The 22506-nt window shown below is 44.5% G+C and overlaps 1 protein-coding gene across 10 annotated transcripts in view; it reads right to left on the bottom strand.

The window, feature by feature from the left end:
• REPS2 (RALBP1 associated Eps domain containing 2) overlaps positions 1-21879 on the bottom strand; it is a 441759-nt gene extending 419880 nt beyond the window's left edge. For 4 of the 10 annotated variants that reach the window (XM_069757317.1, XM_069757320.1, XM_069757316.1 and 1 more), the window contains exon 1: positions 21519-21831. In XM_069757317.1, coding sequence (XP_069613418.1) covers positions 21519-21719 — 201 coding nt within the window. In that variant the 5' untranslated portion in view covers positions 21720-21831. Of the gene's footprint in view, positions 1-21518 lie in introns of all 10 variants that reach the window. The other 6 variants (XR_011319312.1, XM_069757323.1, XR_011319311.1 and 3 more) reach the window with 3 other exon arrangements.
• Between the last annotated feature and the right edge of the window lie 627 nt (positions 21880-22506).

Here is a 22506-nt window from a genome sequence, read left to right as displayed (position 1 = left end):
TCCTGGGAGCGTCACTCTGTGGGGTCCAGACTGCGCCGGCGCTTGCGCTTGCGCAGTCTATAAAGGCTTCGGACAGAGTGACGCTCCCAGCGTTATATTATAGATGTGGGCAGTGTTATATACTGTGTGGGCTGCGTTATATACTACATGGCTGCTATATACTACGTGGGCAGTGTTATATACTATGTGGGCAGTGTTATATACTGTGTGGGCTGCGTTATATACTGCATGGCTGCTATATACTACGTGGCCAGTGTTATATACTATGTGGGCAATGTTATATACTGCGTGGGCTGTGTTATATACTGTTTGGGCTGTGTTATATACTGCGTGGCCACTGTTATATAATGCGTGGTCTGTATTAACGCATCGGGTTATTCAAGAATATGTTGTGGCCTGTGCTATATACTATGTGGCTGCTATATACATACATATTCTAGAATACCCGATGCGTTAAAATCGGGCCACCATCTAGTTTTAAATAAAGCTGCTTTGTTTTTGATACTTCCTGTAATTTTGCTTTGACAAAATTTTATTGATATACGTAGTAAGGTGTGGATTACAGACGTTTTTGGTGCGTTTCCACTGCAGAAAAGCACAAAAAGCACACGTGGGTGATTTACCTGTGGAATTTCCGTATCTAATGCAAGTCTATGGGGAAAATCCACACAGAAATCTCTGCGCACCCACAAGAGAAATTGATATGCTGCAGATATGAAACATGCACAGCAGGTCAGTTTACGCTGAGTGAAAATAAAAGCACGAAGGGCAAGAAATTTCTAAAAATCCCATCCATTTTGTTGCGTTTTTGACACAGCAAAAAGATGCAGTGTCAAAAAAGCACCAAAAAGCTTGTTGTGGGCTCACAGGGTTATAGACACCATGAGTAGCAATGGAAACAACACAGGACCCACAGAGGGTGAGTATAGTGCAGTTTTTATTTATATACAAATTGTGCCGGGAGCTCAGGGTTTTCCGAAGCAAGAAATAAGAAATCCCCTTTAAATTACAACACTGGCTGGAATATTAAAAAAAATGGTGTGTGAGAAAGTTCATTTAGGCTAAATAATTAATGCACATGTATTTGTGCATGAGTCCTTCAGTGAATATCCGAGCCTGTGATTTAAAGGGAACCTGTCACCCCGTTTTTTCAGATTGAGATATAAATACTGTTAAATAGGGCCTGCGCTGTGCGTTACTATAGTGTATGTAGTGTACCCTGATTCCCCACCTATGCTGAGAAATACATTACCAAAGTCGCCATTTTCGCCTGTCAATCAGGCTGGTCAGGTCGGGTGGGCGTGGTGACATCGCTTTTTTCTTCCCCAGCTTTCCGTTGGTGGTGTAGTGGTGTGCGCATGTCGCAGTGACGAATCCACTGCGCGCACGTGAAGAAGCAGCGTGCGATCTGCGCTATTACCCCCTGTCATCAGTGGGGGCGGCCATCTTCCTGGGGCCGCGCGTGCGCAGATGGAGTGCTCTGCTGCACGGGGCTTCAGGAAAATGGCCGCAAGATGCCGCGCGTGCGCAGAAGAGATCGCGGCGGCCATTTTCCCAAAGCCGAGATGCAAACTCGGCTTTGGGAAAATGGCCGCCGCGATCTCTTCTGCGCACGCGCGGCATCCCGCGGCCATTTTCCTGAAGCCCCGTGCAGCAGAGCACTCCATCTGCGCACGCGCGGCCCCAGGAAGTTGGCCGCCCCCACCGATGACAGGGGGTAATAGCGCAGATCGCGCGCTACTTCTTCACGTGCGCGCAGTGGATTCGTCACTGCGACATGCGCACACCACTACGCCACCAACGGAAAGCTGGGGAAGAAAAGAGCGATGTCACCACGCCCACCCGACCTGACCAGCCTGATTGACAGGCGAAAACGGCGACTTTGGTAATGTATTTCTCAGCATAGGTGGGGAATCAGGGTACACTACATACACTATAGTAATGCACAGCGCAGGCCCTATTTAACAGTATTTATATCTCAATCTGAAAAAACGCGGTGACAGGTTCCCTTTAATATTTTTTTCTGTCAGATTTAGTATCTCCCAGAAAAATAGCAGAAGTGTGCAACTGGACTCCAAATGTACACAGGTAGTTTACACTAGAAGAATAAGGCTATGATCACACTATCGGTATTTGGTGAGTTTTTTTACCTCAGTATCTGTAAGCGAAAACCAGGAGTGGGTGATAAATACAGAAGTGATGATGTGTTTCTATTATACCTTTCCTCTGACTGTTCCTCTCTGTATTTTGGCTTATAGATGCTGAGGTAAAAAACTCACCAAATACTCAGTGTGTGGCCTTACTTTAAGGGTATGTTTCCAAGTTCAGGATTGCATCAGGATTTGATCAGGATTTGACGCAGGTAAAATCTGCACCAAATCTGCACCTGAGGTCACTGGCAGGTTTTTTCACGTGTTTTTGATGCATTTTTTGTGCGTTTTTCATGCATTTTTTTCATGCGGATTTGTGTGTGTTTTTGTAAGCTCAATAAAGATATACAAAAAAAAAGAATGGTGATGTCATTTCTTGTCCAACCTCTTCATTTACATACTTGTTATGATCTGGTAGTTTAGGAACAACATGAGGCAAGCTCTGAAGGAGGTGGTATCTGTACTGACCGCAAACCCTGAACCTAGCAGCGCAACTAAAAATCGCCGTGCGGGGTACCTGACGCTCCCTAGACCCCTCGGCACAGCCTAAGATCTAACTTCCCCTAGAGATGGAAACAGGAAACCTATCTTGCCTCAGAGAAAATCCCCAAAGGAAAGATAGCCCCCCACAAATATTGACGGTGAGAGGAGGGGAAAATAACATACGCAGAGATGAAATCAGATTTTAGCATAGGAGGCCAGTCTAGCTTGATAGATCGGACAGGAAAGGAAACTGTGCGGTCAGTATAAAAACTACAAAACAATCCACACAGAGTTTACAAAATCTCCACACCTGACTAAAGGTGTGGAGGGTAAATCTGCTTCCCAGAGCTTCCAGCTAACAGAAAAAATCCATACTGACAAGCTGGACAAATATAGAATGCACAGAACAATAAGTCCACAACATGTGGACTGAAATGAGCAAAGCCAGAACTTATCTTTGCAGAACTGGTCAGGAAACCAGGAGAATCCAAGCAGAGATGTGACTCCAGCCAGGAAACATTGACAAGTGGCACAGGCTGAAGAAAGAGCCAGACTTAAATAGCGGACGATAAGTGGAGGCAGCTGATGACAGCTAACTCCAAGGAGCAGCCATACCACTAGAAACCACAAGAGGGAGCCCAAGAGCAGAACTCACAAAAGTGACACTTACAACCACCGGAGGGAGCCCAAGAGCGGAATTCACAACAGTACCCCCCCTTGAAGAGGGGTCACCGAACCCTCACTAGAGCCCCCAGGCCGATCAGGACGAGCCAAGTGAAAAGCACGAACCAAATTGGTAGCATGGACATCGGAGGCAACAACCCAAGAATTATCCTCCTGGCCATAACCCTTCCACTTGACAAGATACTGAAGCCTCCGCCTTGAAAAACGAGAATCCAAAATCTTCTCAACCTCATATTCCAACTCTCCCTCAACCAACACCGGGGCAGGAGGGTCAACCGAGGGAACAACGGGCACCACATATCTTCGCAACAAAGATCTATGGAAAACATCATGAATGGCAAAAGAGGCAGGAAGAGCCAAACGAAAAGACACCGGATTAATAATTTCAGAAATTTTATAAGGACCAATAAACCGAGGCTTAAACTTAGGAGAAGAAACCTTCATAGGAACATGACGAGAAGACAACCAAACCAAATCCCCCACACGAAGCCGGGGACCAACACGCCGACGGCGGTTAGCAAAACGTTGAGCCCTTTCCTGAGACAACGTCAAATTGTCCACCACATGAGTCCAAATCTGCTGCAGCCTGTCCACCACAGAATTAACACCAGGACAATCAGAAGGCTCAACCTGCCCAGAAGAAAAACGAGGATGAAAACCAAAATTACAAAAGAAAGGTGAAACCAAAGTAGCCGAACTAGCCCGATTATTAAGGGCAAACTCGGCCAACGGCAAGAAAGACACCCAATCATCCTGATCAGCAGACACAAAGCATCTCAAAAAGGTCTCCAAGGTCTTATTAGTTCGATCAGTTTGGCCATTAGTCTGAGGATGAAACGCCTAAGAAAAAGATAAATCAATGCCCATCCTAGCACAAAAGGCCCGCCAAAATCTAGAGACAAACTGAGAACCTCTGTCAGACACAATATTCTCCGGAATGCCATGCAAACGAACCACATGCTGAAAAAACAATGGAGCCAGATCTGAGGAGGAAGGCAACTTAGGCAAAGGTACCAGATGGACCATTTTAGAGAACCGGTCACAAACAACCCAGATAACAGACATCTTCTGGGAAACAGGAAGATCCCAAATAAAATCCATGGAAATATGCGTCCAGGGCCTCTCAGGGACCGGCAAAGTCAAAAGCAACCCACTAGCGTGGGAACAGCAAGGCTTGGCCCGGGCGCAAGTCCCACAGGACTGCACAAAAGCATGCACATTGCGAGACAAGGAAGGCCACCAAAAGGACCTAGCAACCAAATCTCTGGTACCAAAAATCCCAGGATGACCAGCCAACACTGAACAATGAACCTCAGAAATTACCTTACTTGTCCATCTATCAGGAACAAACAGCTTCCCCACTGGACAGCGGTCAGGCCTATCAGCCTGAAATTCCTGAAGCACCCGCCGCAAATCAGGGGAGATAGCAGAAAGAATCACCCTCTCCTTAAGAATGCCAACCGGCTCCAGGACTCCAGGAGAATCAGGCGAAAAACTCCTAGAGAGGGCATCAGCCTTAACATTCTTAGATCCCGGAAGATACGAGACCACAAAATCAAAAAGGGAGAAAAACAGGGACCATCGAGCCTGTCTAGGATTCAGCCGCTTGGCCGACTCGAGGTAAATCAGATTCTTATGATCGGTCAGGACCACAACACGGTGCTTAGCTCCCTCAAGCCAATGTCGCCACTCCTCAAACGCCCACTTCATAGCCAACAACTCCCGATTGCCGACATCATAATTGCGTTCTGCAGGCGAAAACTTTCTGGAAAAAAAAGCACACGGTTTCATCAATGAACCATCAGACTCCCTGTTAGGGCTAGCGGAACGCACCAAATAATAAGACTGATAGTGTACGGTGCGTTCGTAGCCCGGGGTCCACCGTGCAGAGATGGAACCTGCTGCTGAGTAATGACGGACTATATGACGGTACTCATAAGTATACTCGCGTGGGTTAAACTTCACCCAACGTGAAGGAAGCGATCCTGTTGCGTCACAGGATCGCGGTACCGCACATAGAAGGCGAGCAAGCAGTCAGCGAACTTAACCCCAACTAGGATTGAAGTCCGATTAGACCACTTGCTGACACAACACCGCAACAGGGTGTGTTAGGCAACTCTTATAATTAGAGCACCGAAGTGCGAACTGTGCCGTGCTGGCAGGCACCACTAAGCACCCAGACGTGGGTCAGGAAGCGCACTACTGGCGCGTGGCGCCGCACTGGCGGTCACAGCAATAGATGCTGATACGTGTGTGACACATTGAGTGATTTGTCGGGCGCTAGATAGCAGCCATACTCCATACGCGAACAGTCATACAAAAGGGTAGGGGTATTTAATGAACGACTTGCACTCACAACAAACACACGTATTCAATTGTACACTAGCGCATGGCCGTGCGGTCATGCGCAGTTTATATAATTGCAGGACAGGAAATGGCCACAGAAACTTTGCCCTTCCAGGACCTGCCAAGAGGACCAATGGAATGCGCTGCAGAGCCAGAGCACATGACCCTCGATCTCCAACGGGAGATCTTGCTCTGGGCATGCTCAGTTTGCGCAAACAAGGACTTAGTCCCAGGGAAGTCCGCTCGCCGCTGACCAGCACTGACTTTAATGGCAGGAGCTGAAGAAGCAGCAGTAACTCTCTGTACAGAGTGAGAGCGAGCAAGACACTGGGAGCGACGTCCCTGCTGAGCAGACTCCACTGCGGCTGGAGGAGAATGGGAGACCGCAGCGGAGACGGATCGAGATTCCCCCTGTGCAGCAGAGGAAACTCGACTCCTAACACTCCCTCTGAGACAAAACGGCCCCTGCCCCAATCTCAGAAGCGTCGACCTCAACCTGAAAAGGAAGAGAAACATCCGGTTGACGCAACACAGGGGCAGAAGTAAATCGGCGTTTAAGCTCCTGAAAGGCCTCAACAGCCTCAGAGGACCAATTCGTCACATCAGCGCCTTTCTTCGTCAAATCAGTAAGGGGCTTAACCACACTGGAAAAGTTGGCAATGAAACGGCGATAGAAATTAGCAAACCCAAAAATTTTTGAAGTCCCTTCACAGATGTGGGTTGGATCTAGTCATGAATAGCTTGGACCTTAACAGGATCCATTTCTATAGATGAGGGAGAAAAAATAAAACCCAAAAAAGAGACCTTCTGAACTCCGAATAGGCACTTAGACCCCTTCACAAATAAAGCATTATCACAAAGGATCTGGAACATCATCCTGACCTGCTTCACATGAGACTCCCAATCATTGGAAAAAATCAAAATATCATCCAAATATACGACCATGAATTTATCAAGATAATTGCGGAAAATTTCATGCTTGAAAGACTGATACACAGATGGAGCACTAGAGAACCCAAATGGCATCACAAGGTATTCAAAATGGCCTTCGGGCGTATTAAATGCAGTTTTCCATTCATCACCCTGTTTAATACGAACAAGATTATATGCCCCTCGGAGGTCAATCTTAGTAAACCAACTAGCCCCCTTAATCTGAGCAAACAAATCAGTAAGCAGAGGCAAGGGGTATTGGAATTTAACCGTTATCTTATTAAGAAGACGATAATCTATACAGGGTCTCAAGGAGCCATCCTTCTTAGCAACAAAAAAGAAACCCGCTCCCAATGGTGACGAAGAGGGCCGAATATGCCCTTTCTCCAAAGATTCCTTAACATAGCTCCGCATGGCGGCATGCTCTGGCACAGACAGATTGAAAAGTCGGCCCTTAGGGAACTTACAACCAGGAATCAAGTTAATAGCACAATCACAGTCCCTATGTGGAGGAAGGGAACTGGACTTGGGCTCATCAAATACATCCTGGAAATCCGACAAAAACTCAGGGACCTCAGAAGAGGGGGAAGAGGAAATTGACATCAAAGGAACGTCACTATGCACTTCTCGACAACCCCAACTAGTCACCGACATAGTTTTCCAATCCAGCACCGGATTATGTTCCTGTAACCATGGAAATCCCAGCACAACAACATCATGCAGGTTATGCAACACCAGAAAATGGCAATCTTCCTGATGTGCAGGAGCCATGTACATAGTCATCTGTGTCCAGTACTGAGGTTTATCCTTGGCCAGGGGTGTAGCATCAATGCCCCTCAAAGGAATAGGGCTCTGCAAAGGCTGCAAGGAAAAACCACAGCGCCTGGCGAATTCTAAGTCCATTAAGTTCAGGGCAGCGCCTGAATCCACAAATGCCATGACAGAAAAGGACGACAATGAGCAAATCAGGGTCACAGATAAGAGAAATTTAAGCTGTATAGTACTAATGGTAACAGACCTAGCGACTCTCTTAGTACGCTTAGGGCAATCAGAGATAACATGAGCCGAATCACCACAGTAAAAACACAGCCTATTCTGACGTCTGAATTCCTGCCGTTCTATTCTAGTCAAAATACTATCACATTGCATAGGTTCAGGACTATGCTCAGAGGATACTGCCATATGGTGCACAGCTTTGCGCTCGCGCAGACGCCGATCAATCTGAATGGCTAGAGACATAGATTCGCTCAAACCAGCAGGCGTAGGAAAGCCCACCATAACATCTTTAAGGGTTTCAGAAAGACCTTTTCTGAAAATAGCAGCTAGAGCCTCTTCATTCCATTTAGTGAGCACAGACCATTTTCTAAATTTCTGGCAGTATAACTCTGCCGCTTCCTAACCTTGACACAAGGCCAACAGGGTTTTTTCTGCATGATCCACAGAATTAGGTTCGTCAAACAATAATCCGAGCGCTTGAAAAAATGCATCTACATTCAATAATGCCGGATCCCCTGTTTCAAGAGAAAAAGCCCAGTCTTGAGGGTCACCACGCAGCAAGGATATGATGATTTTCACCTGCTGAATGGGATCACCAGAAGAACGGGGTTTCAAAGCAAAAAACAATTTGCAGTTATTTTTAAAGTTCAAAAACTTGGATCTGTCCCCAAAAAACAAATCAGGAGTAGGAATTCTGGGCTCTAAAGCCGGAGTCTGGACAACATAATCCTGGATACTCTGTACTCTTGCAGCAAGTTGATCCACACCAGAAAACACACCCTGAACATCCATGCCAAAACATATATCCTGAACCACCCAGATATCAAGAGGAAAAAAAAAGACAAACCAAAGCACAGAAAAAAAAATGGTTCAGGACTTTCTTTTCCTTCTTTTGAGATATATTTAATTCATTTTTGGCCACTTGTACTGTTATGATCTGGTGGTTTAGGAACAACATGAGACAAGCTCTGAAGAGATGTGAATCCAGCCAGGAAAAATTGACAAGTGGCACAGGCTGAAGAAAGAGCCAGACTTAAATAGCGGACGATAAGTGGAGGCAGCTGATGACAGCTAACTCCAAGGAGCAGCCATACCACTAGAAACCACAAGAGGGAGCCCAAGAGCAGAACTCACAAAAGTGCCACTTTCAACCACCGGAGGGAGCCCAAGAGCGGAATTCACAACTCATACTCCATTGAAGAATAATGTTTACACACACAGACAGATAGATGATATGTAACAGATAGATGATAGATGGATAGATAGATAGATAGATAGATAGATAGATAGATAGATAGATAGATAGATAGATAGATAGAAAGATAGATAGATAGATAGATAGATAACACTGGTCAACGCAATTTTTCTGGGAAAAGGTTTTAAAACATATTTTAAGTCAATTTTGGCTGCTGATTACGAATATGAACTCCGTTTTCGGCTATCACATCAGGATTTCGAGATATTTTCAATTTTTGATGAAAATTACTCCTAATGTTTTATGATAAAAACACATGATTTTCGGTACTACATTTTGTATATTTATAATCAAGGAATAACAAAGATTACAAAGTCTATGTACAGCAAATCAAATATACTTACAGAATAAAACTACAAAATATAAAAACACACATATATGGCACACAGATGAATGACAAATGGCAGTTATTTGAACTTTCTTTTCTTGGCTGATCTGTGATGTACAGCTTCTGGGTTGTCTCTCATCAAGCTTCAGCAATAGTCAGCCATCATATGTGAGTCCCACCGGCCTTGATACCGTTCTTCCATTGTTTTAATGTCCTGATGAAAACGCTCCCCTTGTTCCTCGCTCACATCCCCAAGGTTCTCTGGAAAAAAGTCCAAATGGCTGTGTAATTAGTGAATCTTGATACTCATTCTACATCCAAGATTTTGCAGACTCATTAGTAGCTCTTCCACAATCTCTTCATAGTTGTCTGCTTTCTTATTCCCTAGAAAATTCTGCACCACATTACAAAATGCATTCCAAGCTCTTTCTTCTGTCTCATTCATTGATGTGATAAAATTTGGTTCTCTCATAAGTGTTCTTATTTGAGGTCCATCAAATATTCCAGCCTTTTTCTTCTCTTCACTAAGACCAGGAAAAGTTGAACATATATAGTTAAAGCATTCTCCACTGTGATTGAGAGCTTTGATGAACTGCTTCATCAATCCAAGTTTTATGTGTAAGGGAGGAAAGACAATGCCCTTCCTATCCACTAGAGGATCATGGATGACATTCTTATCGCCAGATGCCAAACTCTGTCGCTGAGGCCATTCAGTTTTCACCCAATGCTCTGCTGTAGCTCTACTGTCCCAGTAGCACAGAAAACAAGGGTGTTATCATAACAAATGGGAATTATGCATGTTCAAAGAAAACAAAGATATTCTTACATTTATTGGGAGACTAAATGAAAACTAAATTTACCTTAGTAAACCGTATAAACCGGCACTTTTCATACACTACTTGTCACGGGGCTACCGCGACAGAGAGGTTCCAGAGGACCGCAGCGCTCTGGGCCTCGTTCACACATGATGAACAGAAGCTCTTCTCCTGAATTCTGACCTGGCTGTCTTATGCCAGCAGGGCAGGAGTTAAACCTTGTTACTGAAGTTACTGAGAGCTTGGTCTCTCAGCTGATTTGGTTTTTGTAATCTCCGCTCCTATATAGACTCAGCTTTGACTACAACTGTTGTCAGTGATCAGTTCTGCTGCCTGGCTTGGAGTGGGAAGGAGCTCGGTGTTAGGAGCTTGGAGGTTTATTTACAGAGATTGGTGTCTGCTGTTTTGGTTGCATGTTAAACCTGTTTTCCTTCCTAGTTTTTCCTTCTCTTCCCTTCTCTGTGTTTCCTCTGTGGTTGTGTGAGCATTTGGTGAGTTTGAGATTTTAGTTACCTTGTCTGCATACCCTGTTTAATTGTCGTATTTATACACTGGTGCAGTCCACCTCCCTTGGGGGTGAGAGGGGGCCACTGATAGGGCCTGCACAGGAGACAGGGATACGCTGGCGGCTCAGGCCTCCTAACCATTATAGGTACCCCTGAGATCAGGGAAAGTCAGGGCCCCATTATAGTGGCAAGGACAGATGCGGGTCCCAGTACACTGTCCTGCCCCTTTATCGCTGTTAACGGCGTGACAGTATCACTGACCTTAAAAATTTTCTTGGTCCAATATGGACCCCATTGCTGCTTTAGCTGGACAATTGCAGCAACTCAGCTTAGAGGTGGCTGACCTCCGCTCGGCAGTTGTACAGCGCACTCCAGTGACCACTGCGGGGGTTGCTACACCTCCACAAGCTTCGCTGGAGCCAAAATTGCATTATCTAACAGGTTCTCTGGGGGGCACGACAAATTTGTTACATTCAGGGAGGCCTGTAAATTATACTTTAGGTTGCGTCCTCACACCTCAGGTTCAGAGGAGCACAGGATTGGAATTGTAGTATCGCTACTACAGGGTGATCCCCAGGCCTGGGCTTTTTCACTTCCCGCTGATGCTTTGCTGTTACGGACTGTGGAGGAGTATTTTCGAGCCTTAGGTCAAGTGTATGATGATCCTGACCGTGTCTCCCTCGTTGAGTCCACAATATGCCACCTTATACAGGGAGACCGGCCAGTAGAGGAGTACTGCTCTGAGTTTCGGAGATGGGCTACTGACACAAAGTGGAATGACAATGCACTCCGCAGTCAATTTTATCAGGGACTATCTGATAAGATAAAAGATGCCTTCGCCCTACAGGAGACACCAACCACACTGGAGGCAGCTATGTCTCTTGCGATCCGTGTGGACCACCGCCTGCACCAGAGACTTAATGAATCGCCGCTATTCAAGGGTAACTCAGATTCGGACTCACCAGAACCTGAGACTCTAGGAGAACCTATGCAGTTGGGTGGCGCTTCTCGTTCTAAGGGGGCTGCAGTAGTACGGCGTAAGGGAGGTGCTTTTTTTTTGTGGCAGAAGGGGTCATTTTGTGAATGTGTGCCCTTCCAGAAGACAAACGCCGGAAAACTATTGAGCCCAGGTTGTGGGGAGGTTGGCAACTCGGGTGTACTAGTTTCCTCCATAGGTAAACCACAATTTTTCTTACCAGCCGAGATTCGTCTTGGTGAAAGTAGGCTCATTATCTCTGCCTTCCTGGACTCTGGGGCAGGGTTTAATTTGATTGATGCTGGGTTTGTTCAGAAACAGGGGTTTAAAACTCAAGAGTTGTCTAGACCCATACCTATAATTGCTATTGATTCTGCACCTTTGCCCATTATAGTGGCAGGGACAGGTGCGGGTCCCAGTACGCCGTCCTGCCCCTTTATCGCTGTTAACGGCATGACACTACTTATATTTATCATGGAATTCATGAAAATGGGCTATATACCTATAGCGCAAAAACATGATGTGATAGAGAAATTATAAGATCAGATTTGAATACAGCACCCACAAATTAGTCTAAAACTGTTCTTAAAGTCCATGCCAGAAAAATGTATAAGACGCCTATCCATTACTAATCCTATAGTAGTGAAAGGGTTAAAAAAAATAAAGATACAGCCAGAAAAAAGTATTTTAATATTCTTAATTTAACCATACTTACCATACTCGATCGCCTGCAAAAAAATTAAAATAATAAACCAACCGTATACTACCTGTCCGCCGTAGTCCAATTAATAACGAATGTCCCATCGATGACCTCCCCTATAGAACAGCAACATCAGGTGATGTCACTGCTCTATAGACCTCCAGTGACACACTGACAGGAGACAATGGCTCCTGCTGTGTATCACTGAGGTTACCTTAGTTCAGGGTCTCACTTTGTGGCAAAGCTGCGTGAGAATTTTCCCACACAGCAGTGCCACAAGTGAGACTAGGGACTATTTCTCACAGGGGCGTAGAAATACATTGCTGAAGGATACCTTCTGTCATTGTATTCCTGGAGCCCCTGGAGAGCGGTCGCATCAGCTGATATGGCTGCTCTCCATGGGAGATCGTCGTGGGACACTTGTTTTAATTGGATATCTGCGGATTAGGGAGTATATTGTTTGTTTATTATTTTAATATTTTTTACAGGTGACAGTGGCTTCGGGGATCAAGATAACAAGGTGATGGTGAGTATGTACTCTACGTTGTATTTACTGTATGTCTATATGTATGTACTGTATGTCAATATGTATGTAGTGCATGTATGTGTTGTACGGTGTATGTTGCATGTTGTAAGTTGCATGGTGCATGTTGTATGTCGCATGTTGTATGTTGTATGGTGCATGTTGTATGTCACATGGTGCATGTCACATGATGCATGTTGTATGTCGCATGTTGTATGTTGCATATCACATGGTGCATGTTGCATGTCGCATGGTGCATGTTGTATGTCGCATGTGGTATGTTGCATGTTGCATGTCGTATGGTGCATGTTGTATGTCGCATGTGGTATGTTGCATGTTGCATGTCGTATGGTGCATGTTGTATGTCGCATGTTGCACGGTGCATGTCACATATCGCATGATGCATGATGCATGTTGTATGTCACATGTTGCATGGTGCATTTTGTACATGCATGGTGCATGTCGCATGTTGTATGTCGCATGGTGCATGTTGTATGTTGCATGTCACATGGTGCATGCTGTATGCCGCATGTCGTATGTTGCATGTTGTATGTCGCATGGTGTATGTTGCATGCTGCATGTTGTATGGTGCATGTCGCATGGTGCATGTTGCATGGTGTATGGTGTATGTTCAATGTTGTATGGTGTATGTTGTATATTGCATGTTGTATGTCGTATGGCACATGTTGCATGTCACATGTTGTATGTCACATGTTGCTTGTTGTATGTTCAATGCTGTATGGTGCATGTTGTATGTCGCATGTTGTATGCTGTATGTTCAATGTTGTATATTGTGTGTTGTATGTGCACACAATCTAGACAGTTCAGCTCTGCTACATCTGGATGCCTGACATCCAGATGTAGCAGAGCCTGTAGATGATCACCGGAGATAACTCTCCAGCGATCACCTACACTGAAGCGTTGGCACAATCAGCTGATCTGCTGATTGTGAGAAACAGACTAGTGACCGGAGATAACCCCGGGTCACGTGGACGGCAGTTCTCGCGATAAGTTATTGCGAGAACAGCAGTGGACGAGGGACTTTCGGCGGCGGGGCAGGTAAGCCCGCATGTAATTAGGAGACATGCGTAGTAAGCTGCATTTACACAGTTACTACGCATGTGACTAATCATTAGATGCAGTTTTAACGCATCTAATGATTATCTATGGGTAATTTACGGTGCGGCGACGGAGTATTGCCGCATTGTAAACAGACATGCGGCGTTCTGAAAAGACGCGCCGCATGTCCGTTTATGCGGGTCTGCCGCTTGTGTGTTTTAACGCATGAAGGAAATCCCCTCCACTATGCTGTAACATCTGGACTCTGCGTGTTTGACGCTGCGGCTCTACGCAACGTCAAACACGCAGCATTTCCTGACCGTGGAAACACACCCTTAGAGAAGAACAGTAGAGTACAACTGGATACAACTGCAGAAAGAATAGCAACTTTGAAACTCATCAAAGAGAATGAAGACTTTCTAGACAGAACAGAAGCATCTCTACTGGTCACAGAAGGTGAAAAAAGTGTCAGAGAACCTCCAAAAGCAGATGAGTGGAAGCATGTGACCAAAAGAAGCAAGAAGACCATGGAGAAATCACCAACCACACAACTGAAGAACCGATATCAAATCTTTGTAGAGGATGAAGATGGCACACCTAAGGATGAAGCAATACCAGCAAGCAAAAAAGAAAAGGGCACACAGCAACAAGTGACAGCAAAAAGTACAGCCAAGAAGCAACGAAGAGTGGTGGTGGTGGGAGACTCACTACTGAGAGGCACAGAAGCAGCCATCTGCAGACCGGACATAACTGCAAGAGAAGTATGCTGCCTTCCAGGTGCGATGATCAAGGATGTGACCGATAGGATACCAAAGCTCTTCAACTCCAAGGACGTCCACCCATTTCTTCTGATACATGTTGGCACCAATGGCAAGGAAGGACCTACCGACAATCTGCAAAGACTTTGAAGAGTTGGGGAAGAAAGTAAAGGAACTGGATGCACAGGTAGTTTTTTCTTCTATCCTTCCAGTAGACGGGCATGGCACCAGGAGATGGAACAGGATCCTTGATGCAAACAACTGGCTAAGACGATGGTGCAGACAACAAGGATTCGGATTCCTGGACCACGGTGTGAATTACTTGTTCGATGGACTCCTCGCCAGAGACGGACTACACCTCAACAAACCTGGGAAATACACATTCGCCAGAAGACTCGCTACACTCATCAGGAGGGCGTTAAACTAGAAGAAGAGGGGACGGGAAGAAAAACATTAGACTTGAACAAAGAAGATCCAGGAAAACATACTCAGAAGGGAGGTAAGAACATTTCTAAAACAATCCACAGCGAGGAGATTGGAACAAAACAAAATCCTCTAAACTGCATGCTCGCAAACGCCAGAAGCCTGACAAACAAGATGGAAGAACTAGAAGCAGAAATATCTACAGGTAACTTTGACATAGTGGGAATAACCGAGACATGGTTAGATGAAAGCTATGACTGGGCAGTTAACTTACAGGGTTACAGTCTGTTTAGAAAGGATCGTAAAAATCGGAGAGGAGGAGGGGTTTGTCTCTATGTAAAGTCTTGTCTAAAGTCCACTTTAAGGGAGGATATTAGCGAAGGAAATGAGGACGTCGAGTCCATATGGGTCGAAATTCATGGAGGGAAAAATGGTAACAAAATTCTCATTGGGGTCTGTTACAAACCCCCAAATATAACAGAAACCATGGAAAGTCTACTTCTAAAGCAGATAGATGAAGCTGCAACCCATAATGAGGTCCTGGTTATGGGGGACTTTAACTACCCGGATATTAACTGGGAAACAGAAACCTGTGAAACCCATAAAGGCAACAGGTTTCTGCTAATAACCAAGAAAAATTATCTTTCACAATTGGTGCAGAATCCAACCAGAGGAGCAGCACTTTTAGACCTAATACTATCTAATAGACCTGACAGAATAACAAATCTGCAGGTGGTCGGGCATCTAGGAAATAGCGACCACAATATTGTACAGTTTCACCTGTCTTTCACTAGGGGGACTTGTCAGGGAGTCACAAAAACACTGAACTTTAGGAAGGCAAAGTTTGACCAGCTTAGAGATGCCCTTAATCTGGTAGACTGGGACAATATCCTCAGAAATAAGAATACAGATAATAAATGGGAAATGTTTAAGAACATCCTAAATAGGCAGTGTAAACGGTTTATACCTTGTGGGAATAAAAGGACTAGAAATAGGAAAAACCCAATGTGGCTAAACAAAGAAGTAAGACAGGCAATTAACAGTAAAAAGAAAGCATTTGCACTACTAAAGCAGGATGGCACCATTGAAGCTCTAAAAAACTATAGGGAGAAAAATACTTTATCTAAAAAACTAATTAAAGCTGCCAAAAAGGAAACAGAGAAGCACATTGCTAAGGAGAGTAAAACTAATCCCAAACTGTTCTTCAACTATATCAATAGTAAAAGAATAAAAACTGAAAATGTAGGCCCCTTAAAAAATAGTGAGGAAAGAATGGTTGTAGATGACGAGGAAAAAGCTAACATATTAAACACCTTCTTCTCCACGGTATTCACGGTGGAAAATGAAATGCTAGGTGAAATCCCAAGAAACAATGAAAACCCTATATTAAGGGTCACCAATCTAACCCAAGAAGAGGTGCGAAACCAGCTAAATAAGATTAAAATAGATAAATCTCCGGGTCCGGATGGCATACACCCACGAGTACTAAGAGAACTAAGTAATGTAATAGATAAACCATTATTTCTTATTTTTAGGGACTCTATAGCGACAGGGTCTGTTCCGCAGGATTGGCGCATAGCAAATGTGGTGCCAATATTCAAAAAGGGCTCTAAAAGTGAACCTGGAAATTATAGGCCAGTAAGTCTAACCTCTATTGTTGGTAAAATATTTGAAGGGTTTCTGAGGGATGTTATTCTGGATTATCTCAATGAGAATAACTGTTTAACTCCATATCAGCATGGGTTTATGAGAAATCGCTCCTGTCAAACCAATCTAATCAGTTTTTATGAAGAGGTAAGCTATAGGCTGGACCACGGTGAGTCATTGGACGTGGTATATCTCGATTTTTCCAAAGCGTTTGATACCGTGCCGCACAAGAGGTTGGTACACAAAATGAGAATGCTTGGTCTGGGGGAAATTGTGTGTAAATGGGTTAGTAACTGGCTTAGTGATAGAAAGCAGAGGGTGGTTATAAATGGTATAGTCTCTAACTGGGTCGCTGTGACCAGTGGGGTACCGCAGGGGTCAGTATTGGGACCTGTTCTCTTCAACATATTCATTAATGATCTGGTAGAAGGTTTACACAGTAAAATATCGATATTTGCAGATGATACAAAACTATGTAAAGCAGTTAATACAAGAGAAGATAGTATTCTGCTACAGATGGATCTGGATAAGTTGGAAACTTGGGCTGAAAGGTGGCAGATGAGGTTTAACAATGATAAATGTAAGGTTATACACATGGGAAGAAGGAATCAATGTCACCATTACACACTGAATGGGAAACCACTGGGTAAATCTGACAGGGAGAAGGACTTGGGGATCCTAGTTAATGATAAACTTACCTGGAGCAGCCAGTGCCAGGCAGCAGCTGCCAAGGCAAACAGGATCATGGGGTGCATTAAAAGAGGTCTGGATACACATGATGAGAGCATTATACTGCCTCTGTACAAATCCCTAGTTAGACCGCACATGGAGTACTGTGTCCAGTTTTGGGCACCGGTGCTCAGGAAGGATATAATGGAACTAGAGAGAGTACAAAGGAGGGCAACAAAATTAATAAAGGGGATGGGAGAACTACAATACCCAGATAGATTAGCGAAATTAGGATTATTTAGTCTAGAAAAAAGACGACTGAGGGGCGATCTAATAACCATGTATAAGTATATAAGGGGACAATACAAATATCTCGCTGAGGATCTGTTTATACCAAGGAAGGTGACGGGCACAAGGGGGCATTCTTTGCGTCTGGAGGAGAGAAGGTTTTTCCACCAACATAGAAGAGGATTCTTTACTGTTAGGGCAGTGAGAATCTGGAATTGCTTGCCTGAGGAGGTGGTGATGGCGAACTCAGTCGAGGGGTTCAAGAGAGGCCTGGATGTCTTCCTGGAGCAGAACAATATTGTATCATACAATTAGGTTCTGTAGAAGGACGTAGATCTGGGGATTTATTATGATGGAATATAGGCTGAACTGGATGGACAAATGTCTTTTTTCGGCCTTACTAACTATGTTACTATGTATGTTACTGCATGTTTTATACCAGTGTATCTTTACTTTTAAACCCTGGATGCTTCAAAGAACTCAGTCAGTGTAAATATCTGTGTTCAATATATGATATATCAGAAGTACGGAGAGAGGTAACTCAAATCCTTTACCATGTTTTGTTTTTGTTTTTTTAAATGTGGCCCCTTCACTACTCCCAACAGTATAATGAAGACTAAAGCAAAATTCTGAAAAATCCACAATGAAGCACTATGTGTCCTTCACAATCTGATGTGGCCTATAAATATTTGCTATGAGTAACTGTTTGCTAGAGTGACATAGCTGGTAATTATCAGGGAGGCTTCATAGCAACAGTCCTCCTTTTGGAAGTTGTCACTGAGTTATCTGCTTTTTCTTGACGCCTGTAGAAGATGACATTTGTGTATTGCCACAATCATCAATCTTCCTCCCCCAAAACGGCACCAGTACGCAAGGTAACTGGCAAGTAAATTATGATAATAAACAGGTGAGAAAAAATAGGACAGAACAGGTTATGGGGGCTGCCGTGATTAATATTTGTGGTATAGTGTTAGCCATATCATTAGCGTGATTTCCCAATATGATCCCCCTTCCTAAACATATAAACTACATTGGAAATTTACTGAAAGTCTAGTACTATAATAAATTGGGTGAGGGGCATTCATCACCTATGCACAGCATATGTGCTACTTTTCGAGTTGAACATCTGACTTCTTGGTTCCCCTACCACGCAAGAAAACTGGGGTGAATAGAGCCGTAGTACACATGCATGACAACTGTTCTATTTAAAGGGTTGTCCCTTTTAATCAATTAATGTCTCCGGCTGCAGGTTATTATAAAGAATTACGCGGTTCTCACTTTCCCATGGATGTTCCCAGTGTCAGCAGCACTGATGTCACGTAGACAGTGCGGATGCCAATCGGCGTGCTCAGTGGCTCTGAAGGGGTTGTTCTGTCTATATTGACAGAGCCTCTTAGCTCACTGATTGGCTGCCACACTGTCAACATGTCAGCACCACAGCCAACGCCAGACTTCCGGGAGCAGTGACGGAGGTTTGCAGAGGGACCAGGGGAAGGCGAGTACAGCTCAGTTTGTCTCCTTATAGAAGAAGGTGAGTACAGCTCAGTTTGTCTCCTTATAGAGGAAGGAGAGTACAGCTCAGTTTGTCTCCTTATGGAGGAAGGCGAGTACAGCTCAGTTTGTCTCCTTATAGAAGAAGGTGAGTACAGCTCAGTTTGTCTCCTTATAGAGGAAGGAGAATACAGCTCAGTTTGTCTCCTTATAGAGGAAGGCGAGTACAGCTCAGTTTGTCTACTTATAGAGGAAGGCGAGTACAGCTCAGTTTGTCTCCTTATAGAGGAAGGCGAGTACAGCTCAGTTTGTCTACTTATAGAGGAAGGCGAGTACAGCTCAGTTTGTCTCCTTATAGAGGAAGGCGAGTACAGCTCAGTTTGTCTACTTATAGAGGAAGGCGAGTACAGCTCAGTTTATCTCCTTATAGAGGAAGGTGAGTACAGCTCAGTATGTCTCCTTATAGAGGAAGGAGAGTACAGCTCAGTTTGTCTCCTTATAGAGGAAAGCGAGTACAGCTCAGTTTGTCTACTTATAGAGGAAGGCGAGTACAGCTCAGTTTATCTCCTTATAGAGTAAGGAGAGTACAGCTCAGTTTGTCTCCTAATAGAGGAAGGAGAGTACAGCTCAGTTTGTCTACTTATAGAGGAAGGCGAGTACAGTTCAGTTTGTCTCCTTATAGAGGAAGGCGAGTACAGTTCAGTTTGTCTCCTTATAGAGGAAGGCGAGTACAGTTCAGTTTGTCTCCTTATAGAGGAAGGCGAGTACAGTTCAGTTTGTCTCCTTATAGAGGAAGGCGAGTACAGTTCAGTTTGTCTCCTTATAGAGGAAGGCGAGTACAGCTCAGTTTGTCTCCTTATAGAAGAAGGCCAGTACAGCTCAGTTTGTCCCCTTATAATAACCTGCAGCAGGGATATTAATTTACTGAAATGGAATAACCACATTAAGTGAGATGGATAAATGGATAATAAACCCGCAATGCCCTATTTTCACTGGGGACACTGGACCCCTGTGCTTAGGTGATAAATATTGTTTGTGGAATAACCCCATTAATTATTAAGTAGCGGCGTGAGCTTTTTTTTCCCATTTATACATAAATGTGTTTTCAGGTTTCCAAGTTTGTGAAAGTAGAGAGTATAGAACACGGTACAGCTAGAATTTTTTATGAGGTCTGGACACTAATGTAAATCAATAATAATAAAAACAAAGCACAACATAATAACATTAGGAGCACTCTCTTCTTTTTATGTAATAATTTAGGCCTCTATAAATATATCCGACTACGCCAGAAATTTGTATTTTATCAATTTAGTTACAAATAATTGGCAAATCAAGCATATCATTACCAGGATTAAAGGGAACCTGTCACCCCGTTTTTTGAGATTGAACTATAAATACTGTTAAATAGGGCCTGCGCTGTGTGTTCCTATAGTGTATGTAGTGTACCCCGATTCCCCACCTATGCTGAGAAATAACTTACCAAAGTCGCCGTTTTCGCCTGTCAATCAGGCTGGTCAGGTCGGGAGGGCGTGGTGACATCGCTGGTTCTTCCTCAGCTTTACGTTGGTGGCGTAGTGGCGTAGTGGTGAACAAGCAGCGCGCGATCTGCGCTGTCATCCCTTTCGTCGGTGGGGGCGGCCATCTTCCTGGGGCCGCGCGTGCGCAGATCGAGTGCTCTGCTGCACGGGGCTTCAGGAAAATGGCCGCGGGATGACGCGCGTGCGCATTAGAGATCGCGGCGGCCATTTTCCCAAAGCCGAGATGCAAACTCGGCTTTGGGAAAATGGCCGCCGCGATCTCTAATGCGCACGCGCGTCATCCCGCGGCCATTTTCCTGAAGCCCCGTGCAGCAGAGCACTCGATCTGCGCACGCGCGGCCCCAGGAAGATGGCCGCCCCACCGACGAAAGGGATGACAGCGCAGATCGCGCGCTGCTTGTTCACCACTACGCCACTACGCCACCAACGTAAAGCTGAGGAAGAACCAGCGATGTCACCACGCCCTCCCGACCTGACCAGCCTGATTGACAGGCGAAAACGGCGACTTTGGTAAGTTATTTCTCAGCATAGGTGGGGAATCGGGGTACACTACATACACTATAGGAACACACAGCGCAGGCCCTATTTAACAGTATTTATAGCTCAATCTCAAAAAACGGGGTGACAGGTTCCCTTTAATTAATATTCCCTTATATGCCACCCAGCAACCTGAGCTGACTGGTAAAACAAGTGCATCAAAAAGAGGCCTAACTGGTCAAGTAAGTCAGTAAAATTCCAGGCGAGGTCACGAGAGCGCAGCCTACAAGCTTGACATTGTTTACTAGCATTTATTGGACGACGTCACCTTAAATATTTTATTCCTTTATTTCCCCTCCTAAAACAAAATAAATAAAATTATTGAACAACTATCAACAGAGTGTTAAATGAAATCTCCAGATAACCAGTGAATCAATGAGAGGGATGGATGGCTTGTGTCACCATTTAGGACTCACCTGGTGTAAAGTTTCAGCTGGAAGCTTGGATGCCATGAATAGTTCTGCCACCTTGCTGCTGTCTGCTGCCAGGCGCAAGGACCCTTCAACTTGGCACAAGGAGAAAAGCTCAGAGTAACGTTTCTGCTCATTGTCACTAAGGGATAGGTAGAGTCCTCCAGGTCCTTGACCAGCACATACCATTGGAGGTCCTGGATCCATAGATCAGCTCTTGATGTAAGAAGTCCAATCCAGTAAATAGAAGCACTGCCTCTCTTCACTTTGTATGGTTGTCACTCTCTTCCTGTGCTTTCTCAATAAGAGGTAAAGGAGCTGAAAAGAGGAGGTGTTACTACTGCAGCTGGAGAAACATCCCCTCTCTGCATTGCTGCTGCTGGCTGTCCACAGCTCAGCATTTTACTTATGCAAGCTCTCTACTGCCACCTGCTGCTGAAAGTCTCAACTACAACTGAAAAGTGCTATAGACAGATGTTCTTCTAAAAACACAATCTAGTTAAAGGGAGTTTGTCACCAGATTTTTACTACCACATCTGATGAAAGGACATAGATTCTGATTCCAGCAATGTATCACTTACTGGGCTGCTTACTGCAGTTTTGATAAAATTAATGTTTACTCTGGTGCAGATTTACCAGTTCTCTGAATGCTGAGCTCTGTATAAACCTGCACACACCACTGATTGACAGCTTGCTGTGTACACTGTGCATAGGCAGAAAGCTGCCAATCATGGGTGGGAACAGGGTTATACAAAGCTCATGAATATGGACTGCCTGGTAACAGTTTTACTAGTCCTCTAGTGACAATCTCCTGCTGATAAAACAATGGTGTTATGAAAACTACAGCCAATAGCCCAATAAGTGTCACATCACTGGAATCAGGGTCTCTGTCTCTACATCATGCTGCTTTTAAATTATAAAACCTTGTGACAGACTACATATGTTGGAAGAAATAAAAAGTTAAACTCCATGTAAATCATGCATGGTATAGGAA

Source organism: Ranitomeya imitator, chromosome 3 (assembly GCF_032444005.1).
Source record: "Ranitomeya imitator isolate aRanImi1 chromosome 3, aRanImi1.pri, whole genome shotgun sequence".
NCBI lineage: Eukaryota > Metazoa > Chordata > Amphibia > Anura > Dendrobatidae > Ranitomeya > Ranitomeya imitator.
This window is presented reverse-complemented; position numbering and strand designations above follow the sequence as displayed.